Source organism: Balaenoptera ricei, chromosome 15 (genome assembly GCF_028023285.1).
Source record: "Balaenoptera ricei isolate mBalRic1 chromosome 15, mBalRic1.hap2, whole genome shotgun sequence".
Classification (NCBI taxonomy): domain Eukaryota; kingdom Metazoa; phylum Chordata; class Mammalia; order Artiodactyla; family Balaenopteridae; genus Balaenoptera; species Balaenoptera ricei.
In genome coordinates, this window is record NC_082653.1 from 65,977,131 (window position 1) to 65,986,827 (window position 9,697).

At 37.9% G+C, this 9,697-nt stretch overlaps 1 protein-coding gene across 3 annotated transcripts in view; it reads left to right on the plus strand.

Moving 5' to 3' along the window:
- Positions 1 to 9,697, plus strand: part of VPS35L (VPS35 endosomal protein sorting factor like) — a 122,083-nt gene that overhangs the window by 68,877 nt on the left and 43,509 nt on the right. For all 3 annotated transcript variants that reach the window (XM_059898346.1, XM_059898345.1, XM_059898343.1), the window contains exons 20-23: positions 480 to 542; positions 5,470 to 5,555; positions 7,061 to 7,141; positions 9,133 to 9,196. In XM_059898346.1, coding sequence (XP_059754329.1) covers positions 480 to 542; positions 5,470 to 5,555; positions 7,061 to 7,141; positions 9,133 to 9,196 — 294 coding nt within the window. The remainder of the gene's footprint in view (positions 1 to 479; positions 543 to 5,469; positions 5,556 to 7,060; positions 7,142 to 9,132; positions 9,197 to 9,697) is intronic.

The window sequence follows — 9,697 nt, forward strand, 5'->3', positions numbered from 1 at the left end:
TGTTGTGAATAAACTTTTATCGGAACCCAGCTACACCCCTCTGTTTACACATTGTCAGTGACTGCTTTGCAGCTACAACAGCAGAGTTGAATAGTTGTGGTGACTGTATGGCCCTGTATAGAAAACGTTTGCCCACCTCTTGAATATTCATACCTGATTTGAACAGAGAGCTTTGAAGGGCAGGCATTGCTCTAAACACTGTAAGCAAACCATCCCATTTAATCCTCACAATGAGCAAGATACTGCTTTGCTCTCCAGTTTTACAGAAGAGGAGACTGAGACCAAGTTGTTTCTCCAAGACTAGAGTAAGATGGGCAAACTCAGATTGAGACTAGATTTAACCTAACCCAGTAATTCCCTGTTCCTTGTGTAATCCAGGCTTCCCTTATTGTAACTGTGATTGCAAACTATGGGCAGGGTATGCCTTTTTAAAAATATCGAAATTTTATTAAAGATGTGTTTTTCATTTTGTTTTGCAGCTTCAGTCAATAATTAAGAAAGTAATTGCACACTTCCATGATTTCTCCGTTCTTTTTTCAGTGGTAAGTAACTTTCCTTAACTATCTTTGGAAATTTGTATCTGACTCAGAGGTTCCTTTAGTGTCTCAATAATTTTTTCATGGTGTCCTAGACCAAGAGAAATACTTAACAGTTCCTTTTTTTATTAAAAAAAACTAGTAAGGTTTAAACAATTTAAATATTTATGTCATGACAACTTAAGCAGCACTTGAGAAAATAATACACATAGACTGATAGAAAAATATTGTCTTTATTTCTTTCATTACTTACTATGGGATATGTGCCCCTACTGGGTATCACACAACTTCTCAAACCTTGGAATCAAATTGGACATCCTCTTCCTCATTGATTTTCGCAGGGTACCTGCTTTTTATCACACAATCTAATGTTGAAACTATGATATACATCAAGCTAATAGTTGTCCCAGTGTCTGACAGAGTTGAGATTTCTTATATTTCCCTCAAAAATTTAAAATATCCTGTGACACCCTTCTCATTTGCTGCAGTGCCCTGGTCACATACCAATCTAGGTGATTCTCTGTGTAGTAACACTCTCTGCCCTGCCCTCAACTTTCCTTTTCCCTCTTCCTGCTTCCATTTCCAGTACTCTCACAGGACTGTAAGCTTTTGTTTATTTAATAATAAAGGCTGTTATTTATTGGACTTTTGCCATGCCCCAAGCACTGTGCTAGAACTTTTTTTTTTTTTTTTAATTTTTATTGAAATACAGTTGATTTACAATGTTGTGTTAGTTTCGGGTGTACAGTAAGGTGATTCAGTTATACGTATGTATAAATATATATTCTTTTTTTACATTCTCTTCCATTATAGGTTATTACAAGATACTGAGTATAGTTCCCTGTGCTATATAGTAGGTCCTTGTTGGTTATCTATTTTATATACAGTAGTGTGTATATTTTAATCCCAAACTCCTAATTTATCCTTCTCCCCTACTCCCCTGTGGTAACCATAAGTTTCTATGTCTGTGAGTCTATTTCTGTTTTGTAAATAAGTTCATTTGTATCCTTTTTTTAGATTCTACATACAAGCAAATCCTGTGATATTTGTCTTTCTCTGTCTGGCTTACTTAGTATGATAATCTCTAGGTCCATCCATGTTGTTGCAAATGGCATTATTTCATTCTTTTTTATGGCTGAGTAATATTCCATTGTGTGTGTGTGTGTGTGTGTGTGTGTGTGTGTGTGTGTGTGTGTGTACATATATACATACGCACCACATCTTATTTATCTATTCATCTGTCAGTGGACACTTAGGTTGCTTCCACATCTTGGCTGTAGTAGATAGTGCTGCTATTGGGGTACATGTGTCTTTTCGAATTATGTTTTTCTCTGGATATATGCCCAGGAGTGGAATTGCTGGATCATATGGTAGCTCTGTTTTTAGTTTTTTAAGGAACCCCCATACTGTTCTCCATAGTGTCTGTACCAATTTACATTCCCACCAGCACTGTAGGAGAGTTCCTTTTTCTTCACACCCTCTCCAGCGTTTATTATTTGTAGACTTTTTGATTATGGCCATTCTGTTGGGTGTGAGGTGATACATCATTGTAGTTTTGATTTGCCTTTCTCTAATAATTAACAATGTTGAGCATCTTTTCATGTGCCTTTTGGCCATCTATACATGTTCTTTGGAGAAATGTCATTTTAGATCTTCTGCTTATTTTTTGATTGGGTTGATTTTTTGATACTGAGCTGTATGAGCTGTTTTGTATATTTTGAAGATTAATCCCTTGTTAGTCACATCATTTGCAAATATTTTCTCCCATTCTGTAGGTTGTCTTTTTGTTTTGTTTATTGTTTCCTTTGCTATGCAAAAGCTTTTTAAGTTTAATTAGGTTCCATTTGTTTATTTTTGTTTTTATTTCCATTACTGTAGGAGACAGATCCAAAAAGATATTGTTGCAATTTATGTCAAAGAGTGTCTTGCCTATGTTTTCCTCTAGAAGTGTTTTAGTATCTGGTCTTATGTTTAGGTCTTTAATCTGTTTTGAGTTTATTTTTGTGTATGGTGTTAGAGAATGTTCTAATTTCATTCTTTTACATGTAGCTGTCCAGTTTTCCCAGCACCCCTTATCGAAGAGACTGTCTTTTTTCCATTGTATATTCTTGCCTCCTTTTTTGTAGATTAATTGACCATATATGCACGGGTTTACCTCTGGGCTTTCTATCCTGTTCCATTGATCTGTATTTTGGTTTTTGTGCCAGTACCATACTGACTTGATTACTGTAGCTTTGTAGTATAGTCTGAAGTCAGGGAGCCTGATTCCTCCAGCTCCATTTTTCTTTCTCAAGATTGCTTTGGATATTCGGGTCTTTTGTATTTCCACACAAATTTAAATTTTTTTTCTAGTTCTGTGAAAAATGCAGTTGGTAATTTGATAGGAATTGCATTGAATCTGTAGGTTTCCTTGAGTAATATAGTTGTTTTGACAACATTGATTCTTCCAATCCAAGAGCATGGTATATATCTTTCCATTTGTTTGTGTCATTTTTTATTTCTTTCATCCGCATCTTAAAGTTTTTGGAGTACAGGTCTTTTGCCTGCTTAGGTAAGTTTATTCCTAGGCATTTTATTCTTTTTGATGCAATGGTAAATGGGATTGTTACCTTAGTTTCTCTTTCTTTTTTTTTTTTTTTTTTTTTAAATTTTATTTATTTATTTATTTATTTTTGGCTGTGTTGGGTCTTCGTTTCTGTGCGAGGGCTTTCTCTAGTTGCGGCGAGCGGGGGCCACTCTTCATCGCGGTGCGCGCGCCTCTCACTGTCGCGGCCTCTCGTTGCGGAGCACAGGCTCCAGACGCGCAGGCTCAGTAGTTGTGGCTCACGGGCCCAGTTGCTCCGCGGCATGTGGGATCTTCCCAGACCAGGGCTCGAACCAGTGTCCCCTGCATTGGCAGGCGGATTCTCAACCACTGCACCACCAGGGAAGCCCTTAGTTTCTCTTTCTGACCTTTCATTGTTAGTGTATAGAAATGCAACAGATCCCTATGTGTTAATTTTGTATCCTGCAACTTTACCGAATTCATTGATGAGCAAGCTCTAGTAGTTTTCCAGTAGCGTCTTTGGGGTTTTCTATGTATAGTATCATGTCATCTGCAAACAGTGACAGTTTTACTTCTTTTCCGGTTTGGGTTCCTGTTGTTTCTTTTCCTTCTCTGATTGGTGTGGCTAGGACTTCCAAAACTGTGTTGAATAAAAGTGGTGAGAGTGGACATCCTTGTCTTGTTCCTGATCTTAGAGGAAATGCTTTCAGCGTTTCGCCATTGAGTATGATGTTAGCTGTGGGTTTGTCATATATGGCATTTATTATGTTGAGGTAGGTCCCCTCTATACCCACTTTCTGGAGAGTTTTTATCATAAATGGATGTTGAATTTTATCAAAAGCTTTTTCTGCATCTATCGAGATGATCATAGTGGTTTTTATTCTTCAATTTATTAATGTGGTGTATCACACTGATTGACTTGTGGATATTGAAAAATCCTTGCATCCTTGGGATAATGATCCCATTTGTTCATGGTGTATGATCTTTTTAATGTACTGTTGGATTCAGTTTGCTAGTATTCAATATTTTGTTGAGGATTTTTGCATCTATGTTCATCAGTGATATTGGCCTGTAATTTTCTTTTTGATGGTATCTTTGTCTGATTTTGGTATCAGGGTGATGGTGGCCTCATAGAATGAGTTAATTTTTTGGAATAGTTTATTAACTCCTCTCTAAATGTTTGATAGAATTTGCCTGTGAAGCCATCTAGTCCTGGACTTTTGTTTGTTGGGAGTTTCTTTTTTTTTTTTTTTTAATTAATTTATTTATTTTTGGCTTTGTTGAGTCTTAGTTTCTGTGCAAGGGCTTTCTCCAGTTGCGGCGAGCGGGGGCCACTCTTCATCGCGGTGCGCGGGCCTCTCACTGTCGTGGCCTCTCCCGTTGCGGAGCACAGGCTCCAGACGCGCAGGCTCAGCAGCTGTGGCTCATGGGCCTAGCCGCTCCGCGGCATGCGGGATCTTCCCGGACCGGGGCACGAACCCGTGTCCCCTGCATTGGCAGGCAGATTCCTAACCACTGCACCACCAGGGAAGCCCAGGAGTTTCTTAATCACAGATCAATTTTAGTACTTGTAATTGGTCTGTTTTATATTTTCTATTTCTTATTGGTTCACTCTTAGGAGATTGTACCTTTCTAAGAATTTTTCCATTTCTTCTAGATTGTCTGTTTTGTTGGCATATAGTTGCTTGTAGTAGTCTCTTACGCTTCTTTGTATTTCTGTGGTATCAGTTGTAACTTCTTTTTCATGTCTAATTTTACTGATTTGGGCCCTCTCCCATTTTTTCTTGATGAGTCTGGCTAAAGGTTTATCAATTCTGTTTATCTTTTCAAAGAACCACCTTTTAGTTTTGTTGATCTTTTCTATTGACTTTACATGGATTGCCTCAGATCATTTTCAGAACACCACTGGGAAGGCAGGAGTAGTAATGAGTCCCACTTTACAGATGAGGAAACTGATGCTGGAAGAGGTGGAGTAACTTGCTTAAGGTCACACAGCCACTGAGTGAGGAGTCAGGTTGCAGAAGCCGCTCTGAACAACTCTGACTCTTCTTTCTCTGTTCCTCTATACAATCATTAAAAGATTGAAGCCTCCCTTGCCTTCTGCTACCAAGAAGAGCTTATGCTCATCTAAAGGTTGTCCAGATGATTCGTCAAAATGTTAACTGGCCCCAGCCCTGGTCCTTGGGCATGTGCAGTTTGTTTTAATAGTAATAGTTTTAAAATCCCCACAGTTCTCTCCTTGCTTTCACGTGAGTCCTGATCAGATCTGCCTCAGAAAGATGAACAACTCTTCCTCTGTATTGCCCTTCAAAGAAAAAGTAACTCACAAATTCCTTCCAGTAACTTGTGTAAATCGCAGGTAGAGTGCTTTTATAATTTTTTTTTTAGGAAAAATTTCTGCCATTTCTGGACATGTTCCAAAAAGAGAGTGTGCGGGTGGAGGTTTGCAAATGCATCATGGAAGTTTTTATCAAGTAAGTGTAACATGATGTAATCAGAAGCTTCAATTCCTGCTGCCCTTGTGAAACCTGTTGATAAGAAATCAATTTATGCATTTTGAGGGCCTGTGATATAGTGATATATTTATACCTAAAATAACATTGAGAGAAAAACCACATTAAAAGGAGCAGTCATGATAAAAGTTTATAATTAGCTTAAGAAGACAAAGTAATAAATGTTAACAGAGCCTGACCATCACCCATATCTCACTCCTGTGATTTGGGAAGGAGCAATCTATTGATGTACTATTTAGGAAGTGTCATTTTAAAAGATAAAGTCATTCTTCTCAAGATACCAGAGCTAGAAAGGTTTCTATCTTTAATGTGTAGATTTGTGATCAGTTTTCAGCTTAGTTCCTTTCATTTTATTGATTAAATCTGTTTTTCCAAAACTGCCTACTGCTGATGGTACATGAAATACTTTCAGGTGGTACATGGAAGAGAGATTTTTATTTTTATTTTAAAATGTGTATTTATTTTAAAGTATGTTAGATAATATATAACTAGTTTAATCAGTGACTTCAAATGTATTATTCTTTAGGACAAGGTTAAGTTAAAAGTTAAAGTCCCTTTAAATATTAAGTATGTAGATATGATTAAAAAAATATGTTAAGATGGAACTCAAGTAACCAGAGTTTGGAAAATTGAGTTAGAAGTTGCTGGAATGTATGTTTTAAGCTTTCCTTGTATTATCTTTCTAGAAGGTTAATTCCATATGCTTGAAACAAGTATACCTACTTTACATACATAAAGATTTGTTGGGACTTCCCCGGGGGTCCAGTGGGTAAGACTCCACGCTTCCAATTTAGGGGACCCAGGTTCAATACCTGGTCGGGGAACTAGATCCCGCATGCTGCAACTAAAGATCCCAAATGCTGCAGTGAAGATCCTGCGTGCCACAACTAAGACCCGATGCAGCCTAATAGATAGATAGATAAATAAATAAATAAATAAATAAATAAATATTAAAAAAAAAAAGAGAGAGAGGCTCCATGCTTCCACTGTAGGGGGTGTAGGTTCCATCCCTGCTTGGGGAACTAAGATCCCATATGGCGCGTGGCACGGCCAAAAAAAAAAAGATTTGTTATAAGAGCATGTCCTTTTATGTTATTTGAGAAACCAAATTAATAATTTTGCCTGGCACTTAACACAGTTATAGACAGGTTGTTGGACAACTTTAGAAGTTCAAGAAACACGGTAAGAACACATATTTGCCCCTTGCCTGGCTTAGGAAATGTATCAGTTTTACCACGATTTTGTAGTTAGGAGAAGTTATGATATGTTAGAAGAGCAAACTTGTTATTTAAAGGAGAATTAAGAGAAAGCTAGATCATTGCCCATTGCTGGTGATCTGGGCCATGTTAAATGCCAACCAGATAATTTACTGCCTCTCACATATGTATCGTAGATGAGAACTAAATCTGTGCTTTCTGTGGTCTCAGTGGACATGGCTTTTACGGTTATCTCTAAATGTCTTCTAGGCATCAGCAAGAGCCCACCAAGGACCCCGTCATTCTGAACGCCCTTTTGCACGTTTGCAAGACCATGCATGACTCTGTGAAGTAAGCCATGTTTAAGGCTGAAATGAGCCTGGATTGGGTCTTAATGCCACATAATAGTACATTAGGGAATTACTGCTTTAAGCTGCCACTGTGAATAATATTATTTTATGGGGTCTATTAAGATACATGTTAACAAGGACATTCCAGTCCAGGGGAGAAGGGAGGCTGAGCTGGGGGTAACCTTCCTGAGAAAATGAGATGGCAGATGTTTTTACAAAGGGATTTCTGTTGGGAGGAAAAGGCTGGTTTCATCCAAGTGAACTCATACTCCATGTCTCCTGGAGATTTCTGAGAGCAGCAGATAGTATAATAATGAGTTCACTCATCCAGTAACATAGCCTTTAAGTTTTTTCTCAGTATTAGCCAATTACTTAAAATTCAAATAAAATTGCTTATATTCCTAACATGAAGGACTTTAGTTTGTTGAGTATACTTGAGGGTCAGACCTACCCATGGGCCTTACCTTTGGATCAAAAGCCAAATTATCTCCTTTGCTTTCTCGTTTTATTTGTCTTATCTTTTTTTCTTTTTTATTACATGTTTCCATTTGACTGTGCTTGAGGCAATTCCTGCTTATTTGTGGCAGAAATTTTGGTCCCCAAAGAATTTTTAAACACAGCAGCTTGATTCACAGGAAAATGTTACAAGAAATGAGAAAATTGTTTTGGAACTTAACCATCAACAAAGATGAATTGTATTCTTTTTTTTTTTCCCCCTGAATTTTAGAATCTTTATTTCATGACTTTGTGCTTTCAACTTCACAAGTAGTTTTCAAAATCAAAATATCCAGACTTTTTATAATAAATGGAACTGATAGACTTTAGTTGCACAAAGATAGAAATAAAGGCACAAAAAACATTTAGAAAGGTACTTGTATTAGTAGGACATTGGTTTTTGGCCTGGTTTTTGGCCTAAGCGAAATAGAAGATGTATTTCTCTTATGAGAAGTGTGAAGCCAAAATGTGGGGGTGAGGTAGCTCTGCTTGCGAACATCATCCAGGAACCCAGGTTTCTTGTCTTACTGCTCTGCTATCCCTCCAGGGTGTTGTCCTTGCTTCCTGGTGGAGGTGACTTACCTCAACCATGTCCTCAACCAATGTTGCAGCCTGCAGGCATTGGAGGACAGCACCCTCCTTTTAGGGACACAACTTGGGAGGCTCGTACATCACTTGCATTCACATCCCATTGGCCAGAACTGTCTTGTGACTACTCCTAGCTCCAAAGGAGTTTGGAAAAGAATGTCTCAAAGAATGAAGTCTCAAAGAATGAAGGGGGACACTGCATGTTGGAGGACAGTATGCAGTCTTTGCCGATACAGACTTATTTTCCCTTAGAACAAACCAATAAACAGGAGCCTTGGTCTTTGGCTCTTAAAATTTTTTAAAATAAATTTGGAGAACTATTTATAAACCTTTACATGTATTATCAAAACTATAAGGACTTGACATTTTTTTCATTTATATTCATACAAAATTTGCTATTAAACAGAAGCACCTGAGATCTGTGATTTACTTTAAGCTGTGTCTCCAAAATAAGGTAGATTGATGGATGGAGAGAGTAATGGAGAGTTATATGATAAAGCAAATACTGTAAAATGATAATAGTAGGGTGTATTGGTGTTCACTGTATAATTTCAACTTTGCTACATGTTTAAGCTTTTTATAGTAAAGTGTTGAATGAAATTTCTCTGAAATACAAAATTTGAAGTTGGACCTTGCTACCCAAATTCCAAAGAAGAGAGTTACCTTCTCTTTTGCTGTCAATAAATATATCTTGAAAACAGCATCTTTGAGAGAAATTAGAACACATTTAAATTATGTTAATTTAGGTTACATATTTTCATCAAAAGAAACACATACATGGGAGTTTTTTAAATCTAGAAAATGCAAAATATTCTTACCTGTTAAGTTGCTTACTTCTAGTACTTTTTTTTCCTTTGGAAACTTTCATTTATCACCTCAATGTTAATTATGTACAATTATTGATTTTAGTGCACTCACTCTTGAGGATGAGAAAAGAATGCTGGCATATTTGATTAATGGATTTATAAAAATGGTAAGTATTGGGGAAGAAGTTTCAGTGCACTTGGAAATGTGATGTAATTGTTTATCCTTCCTCTGGTGAAAGCAGTTAACATTATGGTCCCTGGTGCTTTTCATTTTTATTGAGATAAGATGAAATTAGAAAACAACTTATATTAGCCAGCACTCCCCTGGGGGCAAGGAGAGCCAAGACAAACTGGCTTAAGGAAAAAATAAAAAGGGGAGGGTGGGCGGGGACTTGCCGGCTGATGTGACATGAAGTCCAGGAAGAGACCCCTCAGAAGGCGCAGCTGGACTTGGGGTCTCTGTGGTGTGGTCAGGACCTGCCATGTGTGTGTCTTTGGCTCATGGCTCTTCTCTCTTGGCGTCCTTCCCAGGCAGGCTCACTCCCCCATAAGAGCTCCAGGTTTCCATTCCTTCCAGCTCTGCAGCCCAGCCGGAAGGGCTCCGGCAGAAGTCCTGGGGCTGAGTCTCTTTGGATTAATCTGGATCACCAGCTCCTCTCTCAGCAAAT